Source organism: Garra rufa, chromosome 22 (genome assembly GCF_049309525.1).
Source record: "Garra rufa chromosome 22, GarRuf1.0, whole genome shotgun sequence".
Lineage (NCBI taxonomy): Eukaryota > Metazoa > Chordata > Actinopteri > Cypriniformes > Cyprinidae > Garra > Garra rufa.
In genome coordinates, this window is record NC_133382.1 from 24399966 (window position 1) to 24418939 (window position 18974).

Sequence of the window (18974 nt, forward strand, 5' to 3'; positions counted from 1 at the left end):
CTGGACGGATGTTACAACCACAGTTCTAATGATTTTGTTTCCTTTTTCATCAAACGCTGAGGTAATTATGTGAGATATTTATATTTTACGTGACTTTTGAATTTTCTCAAATCTGACTCTCTCAGATTTAAGTTATTTAAGCATTTTATGTTATTACATTATGTTGAAAATAAGCAAAGTGGGGAATGTGGAAAATCCGAAATATAAATACTTTGCCTCAGAAGATATCAAAAAGTGGATCGAAGCAAATCTTAAAGGTATAGCTCACCTAAAAATTAAAATTCTGTTATTAATTACTCACTCTCATGTTGTTCCAAACCCATAAGACCTTCGTTCATCTTCGGAACACAAAGATATTTTTGATGTATTTTTGACAGCTTTCTGACCCTGCATAGATGGCGATGCAACTGACATGTTTAAGGCCCAGAAAGGTAGTAAGGACATTGTTAAAATCCATGTGACATCAGTGGTTCAATTAGGGCTGTGCAATATATCGAACGATATTGTGAGGCGCGTTTAGTCAATGAAGCAGGTGCTTTGATTAGTAGTAAATCTCCATCACGTGCGTTCCGCTCAGGTTCCGAGACGTAAATCTCTGACAAGCTACGCCATATCGCGCTAAATGGTTCAATCGTAATTTTATGAAGCTAGGAGATTTTTTGTGCACAAAGAAAACAAATGATTTTAATCAACAATTTCTTTGCTTCCGTGTCAGTCTTCGACGCACATTGTCACACGGACTATTTTAACAATGTCCTTACGGCCTTAAACGTGTCAGTTGCGTTGCTGTCTATGCAGGGTCAGAAAGCTCTTGGATTTCATCAAAAATATCTTAATTTGTGTTGAAGATGAACGAAGATCTTACAGGTTTGGAACGGCATGAGGGTGAGAAATTAATGACAGAATTTTCATTTTTGGCTAAACTATTCTTTTAAATCACATATAATTATGTCCCCTATTCTTCCATTAGAGCACATAAGTAAGTATGTGATAAATAAATGTTTTTGTTATGTTGTTTTCAAGCAACGTCACAGCCCTAAATAGGTTTTTATACATATTTTTTTAACCAAGTTTTCATAAATATCAATATATTTGTTGTTGTTTTGACTAACGTGTAAGCCCTAAATAAATAAATAAAAAGCAACATATTTGTTACGTTATTTTCGTACCGTAAGAGGCGTCGCCAGGATCAGTTTACACGACACACAAACGTCATTGGGGAGAGAGAGAGAGAGAGAGAGAGAGAGAGAGAGAGAGAGAGAGAGAGAGAGAGAGAGAGAGAGAATGCTGAAACACTGAAGGCTGTGCCAGGATCACAGCCAGTCCTACTATCAGCATTAAAGATCCTGGAAATGTGCAGGTGAGTTCATAAATTCCCATCGCAATCTTAACACATGATGCAGATCTTCAAACCTCATATGATAACACCACTCACTGATTTACTGCTATAGATAATAAGAAGACAACACCCTGCCTGCGCTCCATCAACATCATCTAACGTTATCGCTAGATAACACTCACACTCAAACATTATAGCCACAAATATGCGTTTCGACATAATTGTGTTATTATTGTCATATCTATTCGTGTCAGTTCAAAGCGCATCATCACTGTTGTTGTTGTTGTTAGCCGGCTAACGTCAGTTAGCTCTCTCGGCTAGCTAGTGTATCGCTATCGCATCGCTATAGTAAATGGTGGTGTCAGTTGTGTTTAAAGAGAAATATGTCAGATGTGATGTTTCTGGTCATCGATAATTGTGTTGGCAGTAGATATGATTAAACAGAGGAGATACATTTATCGTATTGTTAGACAGACAGTGTAAGTATACCTGTCATCCGGTGCTGTTTGGCAAAGCGCACCAGCTCATTAAGAGTTTATAATGATCGTTAAGGTGACTGAAAATCAATATTTAATTCTGTATATTAAGGCTGTATATTTCGAAGGTTTAGTATTTTCCAATTCAGTTCTCTCAATATATCAATAGCTATAGTTTCGCTTGAGTAATAGTTTATAAGTTTATAAAATGAATAGACTAGGGTTTATTTTAACCATCTGCATTTGACTGGAGTCCTTGTCTGGAATTCATGTATTATTTTTTATATATTCATCATTTATTTAGTATTTAATTTTACATATTCTATATATAGGGTTATTTATATACGTTTATTTTCTAATTAGCTATCTTTCTTCATTTGAACACCTTTAATTTCTTAATTATTCATTTCCTCTTTCTTTGCGAATATGCTGTTTTAGCAGAATATAAATATAGATTTGAAGAGGTTCCATCAGGTGTTGATAGTTTTTCACACATAGAAATTACAGCCGTCTTTTTTAATTAAAAAGAGGACAAATGACCGGAATACTGTAAGTCAAACAGACTTTAAGTATGCTATTAAGAGGATACCAGTTTAAGTTTGGTATGTAGTAAGAAGTAGGCTAATTAATAAGCAATATGATGCTATCAATAAACAATGAATTACATAAGGAAACCAAAGGGAAATAAAAAGGTTGTTAAGTCTGGGTGTGCCTGTAAGGCTTGTAAGTTTAAGTTGTCTGTTTAGTTTTAGTTTTAGTTATTAGTTTCTTGTGAAAGTAGAGCACAGTAAGAGTTTTTATCTCATGCTGCAATTATGCATTTATTTGATCCAAACAAGGAAAACAGAAAAAAATTGAAATATTTTTACTATTTGAAATAACTTTTTCTATTTGAATATATTTTAAGCTGAATTTTTAGCATCATTACTCAAGTCAAATGATTACTTTATTTTATGATTATGTTGAAAAAAGATGAGCAGAATTTTTTTGGGTTTCTTTGATGAATAGAAAGTCCAGAAGAACAGCATTTATCTGAAATAGAAATCTTTTGTAGCATTATAAATGCCTCATTACTTTTGATTAATTTAAAGCATCCTTGCTTAATTAAAGTATTAGTTTCTATAATTTCTTTCCTGAAAAACTACTCAGTATTCTCATTATCTAAATATCTTAGTAAAATATTGTTTGTCTATGATTGAGTATTTGACAGTCCTTTTGTTTCTGTTTAATGTTGAGATCACAGTTTCTAAGTAAAGAGTCATGCAATGCCAGGCAATGACCTATAACCAGAGGGTGATTGTGTCCTGGCGTGTATGAACAGGGCACATGGCGTTTCTATGGGCTGGGTCAGACTGCACGCAGTTCTATTGATTATTTGGGACGGCAGTAGTCAGAGTTGAACTGAGGTTCATGCTGCTAAATTCAGATTGTGAAATCAGAGACTGATCTGACTATCGCTATGGGTTATGACTTAAAAATGTGTGACAGGTCTGTTAATATTTTTTTGCAAAATACTAATGGTAAACTATTTGCAGTGTATGCTAAACAGTGTTGGTGCTTTGTATAATTTTCAGGTTTATCTGTCATGGATGCAAATATGATACCAAAATTCGCCTCCAAAGACGAGGAAATTGATTTCTGGAAGGCTCTTTCACTCAAGTACAAAAAAAGGTAAGTGGCAGTACAGTGAGCAGCATTGAGCGTTACTCAGCTCTCTGACACCTGATAGCATTCTTTCATGTTGTCCTCAGCCTTCACTATTCACATTGGCTTTTGGATAAACAAAACACTGCTACTAAATGCTGGGAGAAAAACCAAAGCAACCTGTTCCCTACATTACATTGAGGAAGTTGCTGTACATTTAAAGGCAGTCAAATTAGTTTTATGTAATCCACCACAGTGGGAATTTCCTTCAACGGGTTGAGCATTTTGTGATTTGATATAGGCTCCCACTGCTAATTTTACCATTGAAAAGCTCTCATTGGCTTCGTCATCTAAAAAGATTACACAACAAGCTTGTTCCAAAGCAGCATTTCTCGATTCCAGGATGGCGTGTTTCAGACTCATTGGCAGGAACAGGCATTTACACACAAAAGCTTGGTACACCCATGTTTGTGATTAACAGTCTTCTGTTTGGTTACATCTGGTTACATTAAAAAAGCGAATGACTGGGGTTTGTGGCTCAAACAAATCCCTCTATGTAATCTGAATGAAAGATTTGATTTACAAATCAGCTTTGTTCCTTTTTTGATTTTGCACCAGATTCTGAACTAATTTTAGCTGTCAGACAAGTCCACAGGATGTCTCAGACCAACATAGGCTCATTGGAAATACGTGCCTCTATATACATTTATTGAGTGAAATAAGTATTTGACCCATTTGCAAAACATGACTTAGTACTTGGTGGGAAAAACCCTTGTTGGCAATCACAGCGGACAGACGTTTCTTGTAGTTGGCCACCAGATTTGCACACATCTCAGGAGGGATTTTGTTCCACTCTTCTTTGCAGATCCTCCCCAAGTCATTAAGGTTTCTAGGATGATGTTTGGCATCTCGAACCTTTAGCTCCCTCCACACATTATCTATGGGATTAAGGTCTAGAGACTGGCGAGGCTACACCAGGATTTTAATGTGCTTTTTCTTGAGCCACTCCTTTGTTGCCTTGGCTGTGTGTTTTGGGTCATTGTTATGCTGGAATACCTGGCTGAGGGAAGGAGGTTCTCACCCAAGATTTAAGAAGTACATGGCCCTGTCCATCATCCCTTTGATGCGGTGCAGTTGTCCCCTTAGCGGAAAAACACCCCTAAAGCATAATGTTTTCACCTTCATGTTTGATGGTGGGGATGGTGTTCATGGGGTCATAGGCAGCATTCCTCCTCCTCCAAACATCGCAAGTTGAGTTGATGCCAAAGAGCTCAATTTTGGTCTTATCTGACCACAAAACTTTCACCCAGTGCTCCTCTGAATCATTCAGATGTTCATTGGCAAACTTCAAACGGGCCTGTACATGTGCTTTCTTGAGCAGTGGGACCTTGTGGGCGCTGCAGGATTTCAGTCCTTCAGGGCGTAGTGTGTTACCAATTGTTTTCTTGGTGACTGTGGTCCCAGCTGCTTTGAGATCATTGACAAGGTCCTCTAATTTAGTTCTGGGCTGATTCCTTCACCGTTCTCATGATCATTGAAACTCCACGAGGTGAGATCTTGCATGGAGTCTCAGACCGAGGGAGAGTTTTTTTTTGTTTTTTTTGCCATTTGCGAATAATCGCACCAACTGTTGTCACCTTCTCACCAAGCTGCTTGGCGATGGTCTTGTAGCCCATTCCAGCCTTGTGTAGGTCTACAATCTTGTCCCTGACATCCTTGGACAGCTCTTTGGTCTTGGCCATGGTGGAGAGTTTGGAATCTGATTGATTGCTTCTAGAACTGGGCGATTCTTTCGATTTTTTTCGATTAATTTGAGTTTACGTTTTAAGATGATTGAATTTTTTATTAAATCGAGGTATCGCGATTTTTTAATAAAAATATAAGATACATTGTAATTGCACCAATGGCAGAATAATTAAGAGGCAATATTGTCCGACCACATGATGGCGCACCTAATTAACCGCTGTATTCAGAACGGAAAACAAATAACGCGTTCTGGTAAAATAAAGCAAGTCACTAAGGGGACATGATTAGCTGCTTGCTAGCAAGTTAGCCCGTTACAGTACAGTACATACAATTTAACTTACCACATAAACTGAGTAGAGAGATGATTGAAGACAATGGCGAATTATTTGCATATCAGGGCTCTAGAGTGGGACCTAATTTCTCAATGGTGCGACTAAAAAGAATCTTAGGTCGCACCGGTGCGACCAGCAGTTCAAGGGCAAAAAAAAAAAAAATTACTGCGTACGACTATGAAAAAATATTTAGGAGCACCATGTGCGACTGACCCGACCAGCATATTTGTATTTGTGCTGAGTGGAGCTTCAAAGGTTTCTATGTGTTTTGCATGTTGACTAATGTATCTCAAGTGTAGAGAGAGTGTAAATAAGAGTCTGAACGGGCAGTAGCTTCGTTTATTATAACAGAGCTTTGTGATATTGCAAACTAAGATGAGTGACAGCTTTTAATCATTTTTAAGGGAGTTTATAAACGAGATATTGATTTATTATAACAGTTAAATAAACAAGAAGTTATTATTAAGTGACTTACATTGTCTGACTATAACACCATGCCTGATTTTGCTCTATTTCGTCGTCAAAAGTGGTCTGAAACAAGTCACAGCTGAGCCGCTGCGCATCTCCACTCAAACACAGCGGTGTTTCGTTTATGAATGAACGTGCGTTTTTAAACGAATCTAGTGAAATGATTCAATTTCCCGTTCATTAAGAGTCACTTGCTTTATTCTTGAATGAACAATCCGTTCGAACGAATCAAATGAATGATATGATTCAGTAATTAAATCAGTGTCTTACCATCACCTGCTGGCAGATTGTTTCAGTTATTTAAACCATTTAATATTTCTGTGTTCAAAATTGTATATTTTTGTATACGATATAAGTGCAAGAGAAAATCATGGAAATATATATTTTCCTCCCATCTCATATTTATTTGTCTTACAAACATTTACTGTGTCTGGTATGATAAGAATGGGGCCTGGTGGAAAGCGATCACTGATGCAGTTGCAATGTATATTGCAAAATATATGGTGCCCATATATATTGTGGAAAAGCTGGGGTTTCTTTACATGCTAAAAGTAGTAGGGGGGAAAAAATCGAGTTAAATCATAAATTAGATTTTTTGTGAAAAAATCGGGGATTTTATTTTTAGGCCATATCGCCCAGCTCTAATTGCTTCTGTGGACAGGTGTCTTTTATGTAGGTAACAAACTGAGATTAGGAGCACACCCTTTAAGAGAGTGCACCTAATCTCAGCTCGTTACCTGTATGAAAGACACCTGGGAGCCAGAAATCATGCTGATTGATTAGGGGATCAAATACTTATTTCACTCATTAAAATGCAAATCAATTTATAACTTTTTTTAAATGCGTTTTTTTAAATGCGTTATTATTTTTTAAATAATGCAAATCTTTTAATGGGTTTTCTACAAATTTCAGTAAGAGACATAACTTGTTATATTAAGTCATACAAGTCTTAATCCCTGGGGTACCAGTTATCTTTTAGCGTTAGCGTTCTTTGTGTGAACGGACTTACAATAGTAACTAATGACAAACAAATAGCTTTGGCTTAAAGTAGGCCAGCTGTTTTATTAAAGCACATGCTATCTCCAGGGTGGCACTTATGTTCATCACAATTTAAGACTTGTATTTGAAGTGCAGGCTCCTCTGGGTCTCAGTGACATGTGATAACTCCATCTACCCAGTTCTGACCTGCTAGTAAAACACCCTAATCAGCACTTCAGAGACCATGCAAAATGAGTCACAGATGTTGTGTGATTCTGCTTTTCTGCTTTGCTGCCGGGGCGTTACATACTTTTTGCCCAGTTTTAGTGGTCTCCTTGTCCCTGGATAAATAGGTTGTCCTGACCCGTCTCCTGGCTCACGTGACTGTAGCATGACTGGGTAGGGAAATATTGCCCCGGTGCCATTTTTAGATCCTTCCACACATTATATAAAGAGGCCCAGGTCAGTGCTCTCCCCTGGTCACTGGGACACTGTACACAAAACTGGTTATTTACAGTAGATGCAGTCTGCCCTATTCACACTGTGCTAGTAACGGTGTCAGCTTAGAGCACATTCATTAAATAATGGTATAATCAGTAAGTTATCTAAGGTTTGGGAGTTTAGAGTCCTTTTACATATAGTCCTAAAGAGAAAATAATAGTTGAATTATAAAAATGACCCCATTCAAAAGTTTACATACGCTTGATTCTTGTAGTCAGCTATACCTGAATGATCCACAGCTGTGTGTTTTTGTTTAGTGATAGTTGTTCATTAGTCCCTTGTTTATCCTGAACAGTTAAGCTGCCTGCTGTTCTTCAGAAAAGTCCTTCAGGTCCAACAGATTCTTTGGTTTTTCAGCTTTTTTGTTTATTTGAACTCTTTCCAACATTGACTGTGTGATTTTAAGATCCATCTTTTCACACTGAGGACAACTGAGGGACTCATATGTAACTATTACAGAAGGTTCAAACACTCACTGATGCCCCAGAAGGAAACGCAATGCATTAAGTGTCAGTGGTGAAAACTTTTGAACAGAATGAAGATGTGAGACATGAATGAATTACATTTTCTTTTTTTAATTTAGTACTGTCCTTCAGAAGCTACAGAAGATACTTGCATGTTTCCCAGAAGACAAAATATGTTAAATTTACCCTGATATTTAAATTTAAAAAGTTTTCACCCCCGGCTCTTAATGCATCATTTTTGTGTCAGTGAGTGTTTGAACTTTTGTAATAGTTTCATATGAGTCCCTCAGTTGTCCTCAGTGTGAAAAGATAGATCTCAAAATCATACAGTCATTGTTGGAAAGGGTTCAAATACACAAAAAATGTGGAACCTGAAGGATTTTTCTGAACAGCAGGCAGTTTAACTGTTCAAACAAGGGGCTCATGAACAACTATCACTAAACTAAAAAAACAGCTATGGATCATTCAGGAAAGAAGACACTATTACAAATCAAGTGTATGTAAACTTTTGAACAGGGTCATTTTTAGAAATTCAACTATTATTTTCTCTTGTGGACTATATCTGAATGTCGTTTATAGGATATCTTATTCAGGGCAGTACTAATTAAAAATACAGTGCATTTTGTATAATCCCTCTTATTTTGGTAGAATAATTAACATTTTGCAGATTCTGAAAGGTGTATGTAAACATTTGACTTTAACTGTATTCCCATGCATTTATGGGAAATGCCGAACTGCTGTTTCTGATGACTTCTTATCAGTCTGTGTGTATGCTGTTGCTGTGTCTTCAAAGGCAAGCTGTTTAAGAAATAGAATATGCAAATTTAATGCACATGTCATCAGTAATAAATGGTATCTTCTTGTGTGTTTAGTTATAAGGAGGCACAGGAGGAGTTGCTGGAGTTCCAAGAAGGGAGCAGAGAGCTGGAGACAGAGCTGGAGACACAACTGGGCCAAGCAGAGCATCGCATCAGAGACCTGCAGGCGGACAACGAGAGACTGCAGCATGAGCTCGACTCAATCAAGGTGAGAGTGTGTGAGCTGAGCTGTGCGTAAAGAACAGTAAAGCGAGGACACATCTAATGAGTGTGTGTCTTTGCTTTCTCTTTTCTGTAGGAGAAGCTAGAGTATCAGTATGCTCAGAGCTATAAACAGATCTCCATGCTGGAGGATGACCTCAGCCAGACTCGAGGCATCAAGGAGCAGCTGCATAAATATGTCAGAGAGCTAGAGCAGGCCAATGACGACCTGGAGAGAGCAAAGAGGTCAGAGGGCATCGTATTATACCATAATGCTTTAAGATCCTAAAAATCCTAAAGATGAACACAAATGGCATTCACAATGAATTTAAAGGGATCTAGGATATTACCCAAAATGAAAATTCTGTCTTTAATGACTCACCCTCATGTCGTTCCAAATCCATAAGACCTTTCATTCCATTCATCTTCAGATCACAAATTAAGATATTTTTGATGAAATACGAGAGCTTACGTATTCTCATTGCTTCATAAAATTTAAGGTTGAACCACTCGTATTGACTATTTTAACAATGTTTTTACTACCTTTCTCTGCCTTGATGGTGTCAGTTGTGTTGCGGTCTATGCAGGGTCAGAAAGCTTTTGGATTTCATCCAAAATATCTTAATTTGTGTTATGAAGATAAACAAAGGTTTCACAGGTTTGGAACAACATGAGGGATAATGACAGAATTTTCATTTTTAAGTGAACTAACCCTCTTTATTATATGTTGTCTATAAAGAATTCTGCCCTCGTAGGTTGTATGCCTTTCCACTATTCTGCTGTGATTTATAGTTGTATTCTGCTATGGTTTGTTACCACAGAGCCACGATTACATCTCTGGAGGACTTTGAGCAGAGGCTGAACCAGGCCATCGAGAGGAACGCCTTTCTGGAGAGTGAACTGGATGAGAAGGAGTCTCTCCTAGTGTCTGTGCAGAGACTAAAAGATGAAGCCAGAGGTATACTCTTCTGACTCTTCTCTCTAAAATGTTGTCATGTGTAATTACAGCTAGTTCCTCATTCCAGGCTGCTCAAGTGATGTTTACATAACCTTTCCTGTCAGTAAAAAATGTGGAATGAAGTCATGTTACATACTCAGGTCAACATTTTGGTCTGGAAGTGAAGGTTACAGATCAATATCTCACACACACACATCTTAAAGGGGACATCAGATGCCTATTTTCCACAACTTGGGATGATTCTGCAACATACTTTAGGATGGTCATGTAAAACAACACCATTTTAATCTTGTCAACAAACAGCTTTATTCACAGCGAGCTGTTATGGTGCATGTCTCTTTAAATGATAATGAGCTACTGCTCACCCGCCCCTCTCTTTAGTTTTTTGTGTATTCGATGGCACCTCAAAACGAATCCACTGCATCCTCAGAGGTTCTGATGTCGGGAGAAAATGAAGACTGTTATGTCACTTTTACATCCAAATACAAAACACCTGCATAGCCTAGAAGACAGTTGTCGCTACAGCTGCTCGAGCGTGGAGAAAATGGCCAACAATGTACATCATAGAATGTCATACTGTTCAGAAAATCAATATGGCTTAATAATTAAGACTGTTTAGGTTTTTTGGGAATTAAAAAAAAGTAGCAAATGGATTTTTATCATTGTAACCCTGTGTCTACACACTAAGACACATTTATATGCAAACACCATGTGACGTTATAGATTTGCGGCAAGAGCTTGCGGTACGAGAGAGCCGTCCAGAGGTGACACGAATGTCAGCCCCTAGCTCTCCGACTCCAGACAATGACAAAACAGACTCCGCAGTCCAGGCCTCCCTGTCTCTGCCGGCTACTCCGCTCAGCAAGAACTTGGACAATGCTTTCACCAGCCAGACAGGTAGACAGCTAAATTTCTCTCTGAGATGTATACAATGCCATATGTGACCCTGGACCACAAAACCAGTCATAAGGTTAAATTTGACAAAACTGAGATACATACATCATATGAAAGCTCAATAAATAAGCGTTCTATTAATATATGGTTTGTTAGGATAGGACAATATTTGGCCGAGATACATCTATTTGAAAATCTGGAATCTGAGGGTGCAAAAAAAATCAAAATACTGAGAAAATCACCTTTAAAGTTGTCCAAATTAAGTTCTTAACAATGCATATTACTAATCAAAAATTACATTTTGATATATTTATAGTAGAAATTTTACAAAAAATCTTCATGGAACATGATCTTTACTTAATTTCCTAATGATTTTTGGCATAAAAGAAAAATCTATAATTTTGACCCATACCATGTATTTTTGGCTATTGCTACAATTATACCCCAGCGACTTAAGACTGGTTTTGTGGTCCAGGGTCACATATGTGTTTGCACTTCTCACTTGGTTCTTGTTTTGTTCTAGGTCTGTCCAACAGCTCCACTAATGCAGCCCTCACTCCATCTGCCAGAATATCAGCGCTGAATATTGTTGGCGATTTACTGCGCAAAGTTGGGGTGTGTAAACACTGAATTTTTTGATATATATGAAAGCTATTCAGTCAAATTGTTCACAGTTTGCATAAAAGAAATTTGGTGTCTAATCCAAGTGTTTGTCTGGTTTCATAGGCTTTAGAGTCTAAGCTCGCAGCCTGTCGAAATTTCGCCAAGGACCAGGCAGCCAGGAAGAACTACGTCACAAATGTCAACGGCAATCTGATTAACGGAGACATTTCAAGTTACTCTCACTCTCTCCACACATCCTACTTTGACAAAGCGTGAGTCATCCATTTTGTTCTGCCACAGTTCAGGAAACCCAATCAATAAACCTTTAGAGTTGATGACCTTATTTGATCTACGCTACCCATAATTACTTTGTGTCCTAGAAATCCTGATTTCTATTGAAAGCTATTCACAGAAAGTTCACAAAAAGACTATAAATAAAGATTTCAGTACTCAGCCGTTAAAGGGATAGTTCACCCAAAATTGAAAAACTCTGTCATTAATTATTCATCCTCATGTCGTTCCAAACCTGTAAGACCTTCATTCATCTTCGAACAACAAATTAAAATATTTTTGATGAAAGTAGTAAGGACACTGTTTAAAACCCTAATGTTATAAAGCTATGAGAAAACTTTTGTATGCAAGGAAAACAAAAATAACTTTTTTCAACAATTTTTTTCTCTTCCGTGTCAGTCTTCGATGTGTGTTCACGATAGTACTATGGTTTTTATTTTTGGGTGAACTATCCCCCATGTTCTTGTGTGTATTTAAAGTGAGGACTGAAATGAAGGGCAGATTGAAGAAAAGTATGATGTCTAAGAGATACTCAAGATAAAATTATCTCAGGCCTCTGTGTGTTTCTCTCCTCAGCAGAAGAGAGAGGGTCATTTTCCCTGCGTTGCTTCTGGGTAAATGATCCGACTAGCAGATTTTTGTGGGGGTCCATGCATGCTGGTTAACAACCCCCTAAGTATGACGTAGAGTACTATAATCCACTAGGTTAAGATCATATCATCTCCACTAACATCTTGGTGGTGGCTCGAATTGTCTGTGAAGGTTCACTCCATAGGTTTGCTCAGATGTGGTCTATTTAATAAAATGTGAGAGAACTGGGCCAGTGTTTTGACTCTTAGCTGAAGATTCAAAACATGACATGTTCTCTAAAAAAAGAAGTCTGAAATTTATGGAGTTCACCCTGAGTGCTACACTTAAGAGTTTCTCTTCTCATCTGTCTGTCGGTATGAACTGAGTAGGATTAGACAATCATTAGATAGATCATGTTCATTTTTCTTATTAAAGTCAACATGAAATGAGATTTGCAACTCCATAATATGATATGAAGATATGTCATGAGATATGATTCATGGGGATACGAGAAAAGTGGGCATTACTTACACTACCATTCACAAGTTTGGGGTCATTAAAATGTTTTAATGTTTTTGAAAAACAAAGGCTGCATTTATTTGATCAAAAATATTGTGAATATACGCTTAAAATTATGGAAGTCTGTTTCCGCCACTGAATAAAAAATACAAATAATTATGAGATAATAAAATTTTTTTTTGCAGAATTTCATGCTGAAAACTCACAATTGTGAAAAATAGTCAATTACAAGACCAAAACTCACAATTCTGACTTTTTTCTCAGAATTGTGTAATAAACTCACAATTGAGAAAAATAAAATAACTGCTTTCTATTTGAATATTTTTAAAAATATAATTTATTTCTGTAAAGGCAAAGCTGAATTTTCAGTAGCCAGCAAGATAAAAACTCAAAATTCTGACTTTTCATAGAATTGCGTGATAAAGTCAATTATGAGATCAAAAAACTCACAATTCTGACTTTTTCTCTGAATTGCATAATACAAACATACAATTGCGGAAAAAAAGGTAAATTATGAGACACAAACTTCCAATTCTGAAGTGTCAAATACCTTTTATTTATTTATTTTTTTATTTTTATTTTTTTAGTGGCTACCAAATGGGCTTCCATATAAAATAATTGCTTTCTATTTGAATATTTCTAAAATGTAATTCAGTTCTACAAAGGCAAAGCTGAATTTTCAGTAGCCATTTCTCCAGTTTTCAGTGTACAATATTTCTCACAAATGATTCAAACATGCTAATTTGAGACTCAGAAACATTTCTTATTATCAATGTTGAAAACAGTTGTGCTGCTTAATATTTAAATGGAAACAGTGATACATTTTTTTCTCAGCATTATTTGACGAATAGAAAGTTCAAAAGAACAGCAGTTGTTTGAAATATAAATCTGTTATAACAAGATCATTAAGTAGTTATATCACTTTTGCTTATTTAATGGATCATTGCTAAATAAAAGTTTTATTTTCTTTAAAAAAAAAAAACAGACCAGAAGAGCTGCAGTACCTAAACCTGAGCATTGTTGGAGAGGTCGAAAAATGTGAAATAAGCTAAAAAAGGTTGTCTCAAAGACAAAAATGTATTAAATATTAGGAAGACTAACATTTGTTTTTAAACTTGAATCAAATAAGTTATGCATAAAACTAGGAACTTATATTATTATGACCTTTTTAATTTCATGTTGACTTTAAGCATGTTCTTAAAAATAATAAGCTTTATTGCCATTTAATCCATTTGAGATTACATACATGTAGAGAGTCATTTTAAAGGATTAGTTCACATTCAGAACCCTGTCATCCAAGATTTTCATGTCTTTCTTTCTTCTTTTTTTGTTTTTTGAGGAAAACATTTCAGGATTTCTCTCCATATAATGGATGTGTATTGTGCCCCCAAGTTTGAACTTCCAAAATGCAGTTTAAGGCACGAGCTTCAAAGGACTCTAAACGTCCCAGCCGAGGAAGAAGGGTCTTATCTAGCAAAACGATTGATTATTTTCAAAACAAATTGACAATTTATATACTTTTTAACCTCAAATGCTCGTCTTTTTTCGATGTGCATGTGTAGTCTGTGTAATCCGGGTCAATACAGTTAGGGTATGTCAAAAAAACTCCCATCTCGATTTCGTCTTCAACTTCAAAATCGTCCTACAAAACTATTTTACCTTTTTTGTAAAGGGCATTTGATCTTCTTCGTATATTCACTTTGTAAACACTGGGTCAGTACTTTGCAGCAATGCAGGATGATTTTGAAGTTGGGGAAGAAAACAAGATGGGAGTTTTTCGACACACCCTAACTCTCTTGACCCAGATCACACAGTCTACACATGCGCATCGCAGAGATGAGGCAAGACAGGCATTTGAGGTTAAAAAGTATATAAATTGTCAATTTGTTTCAAAAATAACCAATCGTTTCTTCCTCGGCTGGGATCGTTTAGAGCCCTTTGAATCTGTACTTAAACTGCATTTTGGAAGTTCAAACTTGGGGGCACCATACATAACCATTATATGGAGAGAAATACTGAAATGTTTTCCTTATATATATATATATATATACACATCTTGGATGACAAGGGGGTGAGTTAGGGGTGTGCGATATGACGATTTTTGATCGTGGACGATTAAAATGTCTCCACGATCTGCTTTTGAATAAATATCGTAGTATCGTGCTACAGTGTGCCTCCGTCTTAATATACTGTACATTCACTCACGGGACACTGCACTTATTCATATTCGCGATCACAAAAGTACATTATTTGAATGTGCTTCAAAGTCTTGCCCGGTAAAATTACGCCATTTGGTCCGCGCGCTGTTCTGGCATGCGCTTCATGAGCGCGTAAACCTGAAGCACGTGCGCTAAAAGCCTGTCAAACAGCACCTGATTACTAAACTGAGCTATCTTTGGCGTTTAACATATAAACACAGTCGGTGGTCTAAAGTGAAAGTAAACAGTTAAGAGAAAAACGGATGCGCGCCTGTATAGATGCGTGCAGCTCTGCGACAGAGCTAAACATGCTGTCGATTGTCATTAAAGGGACAGTACACCCAAAAATGTTGTCACTCACATGTCCTGAATCTCTATTAATTTTTTTCTTGTGCTTAACACAAAAGAAGATATTTTGAAGAATGTGGGTAACAGTAGCTGGTCCCCACTGACTTAAAATAAATAAATAAAATATATGGAAGTAACTGGGGACCCAGCAACTGTTTGGTTACCCACATTATTCAAAATAAGTTTTATGTTCAGCATGTTTTATGCTTAAAAAAAATGCGAGAGTGAGTAAATGATGACAGAATTGTCATTTTTGGGTGATGATACACTAATAAAACAAAACAAAACAAAACCACTCACTGCTCTTGACTGAAGAACTTCAATACAGTTGCTCTTATGTATAATTTATGTATATAATGTATATAGTGTTTTATTTTTATATTTGTTAATTAAATTTCTTGAATGCTACTGATAAATACATGGACTGTACCTGAAAATTAAAGCACTGTTTGTTTTATTTGTATAGTATATCTTTGTTCTTATTTTTTAAAAACAAAGAAAATAATGACAAAGATTTTTTGTCTTCGCCCAGTTTGGCTTAAATATCTGCCATTCTTTTTATTTTGTATTTTGTTACCTTGTAAGGTTTTGGTTTTAAAATAGAAAAATTAATTTGGCTGTACTACTCAGACAACTTGTAAAAAAGTAAAACCAACATGACAAAGAATCGTGATAAAATCGTGAATCGTGATATTTCTTGAAAAAATCGTGATATGATATTTTTACCATATCGCCCACCCCTAGGGTGAGTACATTATCTGTAAATTTTTGTTCTGAAAGTGAACTACTCCTTTAAAAATATTTGAGGGTTTACTGGCTCAGGAGGAGGGCAGAATGTCTAGAGGATCCACACCTTTACCGCAGTATTACGCAGCTCACCGCAGTGCTGAATCAGTGTGTCCTGTAGCTTGAGTACCAGTAGATGATAAAGGGCACGAAGAGGACGCCCATGGCTTGTGTTTCTGCTGCGTAAGACCTATCAGATCTATCGATGAGCTAAGATGAAGCAGAGCATTTAGATCAGGATAACAGGCCTTTGCAGTCTCCAGTACTTTAGTGATTTGATTTTGTACTGGTTCAGTACACATATTACGTTTGTGTGTTTCAAGGTAACAAGAACAGACACAGCCAAGCATAGCTGATGGACGTCATCGAATTACCTTTGTACTGATGGACAGTAGAGTGTTTGTGTCTGGTGTGTCTCCGGGGGCCGCATTGAGTGGTCTGGGCTGGGAGGAAAAGCTACAGTTTCAGAGCTTCTGAGTTTGTCCTGCTTGCTTATCTACACCAACTCACTCTGGCCTACTCGCGCTTGAGCTTTTCTACGCATATTAACTGTCTGTTTGGTTTCGGGAAGCCTGTTTCTGTTTTCTGCCAAATCCCATCTAGTTTATCCAGCTGGTGTGGACTGAAAAGAAATACTAGTGGCATTTCTAACAGTAGTATGGAATTGCATTGTACAGGGCTCAAATGCCTCATTTGAAGCGTCTAATCTCAAGTCTCGTGTTTCTCTGAGCACAGCAGGACAGTGAACGGTTTGGACCCCGGCGCCGTGACGAACATCACAGCCCCGCCGCGCTCCAACTCTCCATCCAGCCTGGTGCTCAGCGTGTGACCCTCAAACACACATACACTTTATTACAACCACTATACAGCAATATAACACTATACTACTGAATCAGAGTCGAGATTACAGTGGGTTAGTACCGGTAGCCGCACCTCATACTAGTCTCTACGTTGCAATATCCTACATTTTACTGCTGAAGTACTTGTTAATAGTTCCTAAATATGTATAAACCCATCTAATATATTTATGGTTACTGTTAATTTAGATATAAGCATATATGTATATATTTAATTTAGGTTTTTCTCTGTTCTTTGCAATGTGATGTCTTATACCACGGTCCGAAAACGTATTTATTGCTATAGTGTTGGATGGCGATGTATGTGAAAGCTGAAAACAAAGGGAATTTGCTTTATTAATGGTGTTTGTGTATAAGATGGTAGACCTGATATATATATATAAATATATATACACACGATATACTGTATATTGAAGGAAAAACGAAGATGAACTGTGGAGATCTGACTATCTAGATGTGCACTTTTATGTAATGGAAACTGGTTTCCATTTTTATCCCAAATTTCCAGTCATTTTATTTTAGGATCTATAGTAAGTGCTAATGCGTGCCTCGGATGGGTAAACTTCCCCTATTTTTGTCTCCTGAAACGTGGCCTGGTGTAAGTGTGAATGTCTTTGGAGTTGCACATGAAAGGTTTGTTTTAAACACTGGTTCGGTCATATTGACAATCGACTGCTGTAGTAATACTGTATTTGCTACTACTGAGTCTCAGGTTGGTTTCCCAACCTCATAGTATTTGTTGGAATATACATACCTTGTTTAATTTCTTGTTGTGAATGACAAATCTTATTCATTTCGGTTAGTGCAATGTGTTCCAAAAGCACTTTTTGTTACTTTTGTGTGCTCAAATAAATGGTAGTGTTCTCACGAGTCTGTGTTATTGTAACAAACACAAAAATTGTAACTCTGTGATGTTACCGTGGAAAAATCTTAGTTAGAAGGACTTAAGAATAAGGCTTTTATTTTAGTGTTTATTAACATTTCAAAATATTTTTATAGATTCAGTTTTCTTTTTAATTTTTAGTAATTATTACACTACCAGTCAAAAGTTTTTGAACAGAAAAACTGCATTTATTTGATTCAAAGTACAGCAAAAACAGTTGTTGTATTTTGTATATTGTGAAATATTTTTACTATTTAAAGTAACTGCTTTCTATTTGAATATATTTGAAACTGATCAAAGCAACATTTTCATCATCATTACTCCAGTCTTCAGTGTCACATGATCCTTCAGAAATCATTCTAATATGCTGATTTGCTGTTTAAGAAACATTTTTTATTTTTATTATTATTATCAATATTTAAAACAATTGAAATAAAAAGGAACATTATAGTGTACATTATACACTATACCATTCAAAAGCTTGGAGTTTTTTGGGAAATTATAGAAATGAAATTTTATTTATCAAGGATGCTTTGAACAAATTGGTCAAAAGTGATCATTTTAGATAAATGCTGTGCTTCTGAACTTTCTATTCATCAAAGATGAAAAAAGAGTCTTCTTAGCTGTTTTTAACATAATAAACGTTTTTTCAGCTGCAAATCAGAATATTAGAATGATTTCTGAAGGATCGTGTGACTGGAGTAATGATGCTAAAAAAATTCAGTTTTAAAATCACAGGAATATATTACATTTTAAAATACATTCAAATATAAAACGCTTATTTTAAATTGTTAAAATAGTTCAGAATTTTACTGTTTCTGCTGTACTTTGGATCAAATAAATGGAGGCTTGGTGTGCAGAAGAGACTTCTTAAAAAAACATTGAAAATCTTACTGTTCAAAAACTTTTGACTGGTAGTGTAATTTTAATAAATATTTTTAAGTTTTAGTAATTTTATGTGCTTTTTCTTGATTTTTTTTTAGCTTCTTTTTTTAAATACTTGGCTTTATTTTCATTTCATTTCATTTTAGTACTTCAACTTTCAGCACTTTCAACATTTCAAATTTTCATTGAAGTTTGTCTAATATTTCAGCTTTTTT

General features: G+C 36.2%; 1 protein-coding gene across 4 annotated transcripts; it reads left to right on the forward strand.

The window, feature by feature from the left end:
* The first annotated feature begins 1230 nt into the window (after positions 1–1230).
* Positions 1231–17858, forward strand: ndel1a (nudE neurodevelopment protein 1-like 1a). Of its 4 annotated transcripts, none has more exons than XM_073828345.1 (10): positions 1231–1360; positions 3390–3486; positions 8821–8974; positions 9065–9213; positions 9789–9925; positions 10649–10822; positions 11343–11434; positions 11546–11694; positions 12290–12327; positions 16870–17858. In XM_073828345.1, the coding sequence occupies exons 2-10, from the start codon at positions 3401–3403 to the stop codon at positions 16878–16880; spliced, it is 990 nt and encodes a 329-aa protein (XP_073684446.1). In that variant the 5' UTR covers positions 1231–1360; positions 3390–3400; the 3' UTR covers positions 16881–17858. The 4 variants fall into 4 exon arrangements, with proteins under 4 accessions (XP_073684446.1, XP_073684447.1, XP_073684444.1 ...); XM_073828346.1 differs by having other exon boundaries at positions 12293–12327; XM_073828343.1 differs by lacking the exon at positions 12290–12327.
* Positions 17859–18974: the final 1116 nt, after the last annotated feature.

Excerpts from the sequence above, each read along its gene's own strand:
- ndel1a (XM_073828343.1), top strand. The coding sequence starts at position 3,401 with ATGGATGCAAATATGATACCAAAATTCGCCTCCAAAGACGAGGAAATT. Across the intron at positions 9,926-10,648 it reads ACTAAAAGATGAAGCCAGAG|ATTTGCGGCAAGAGCTTGCG; the intron begins GTATACTCTTCT and ends GTGACGTTATAG. Across the intron at positions 10,823-11,342 it reads TGCTTTCACCAGCCAGACAG|GTCTGTCCAACAGCTCCACT; the intron begins GTAGACAGCTAA and ends GTTTTGTTCTAG.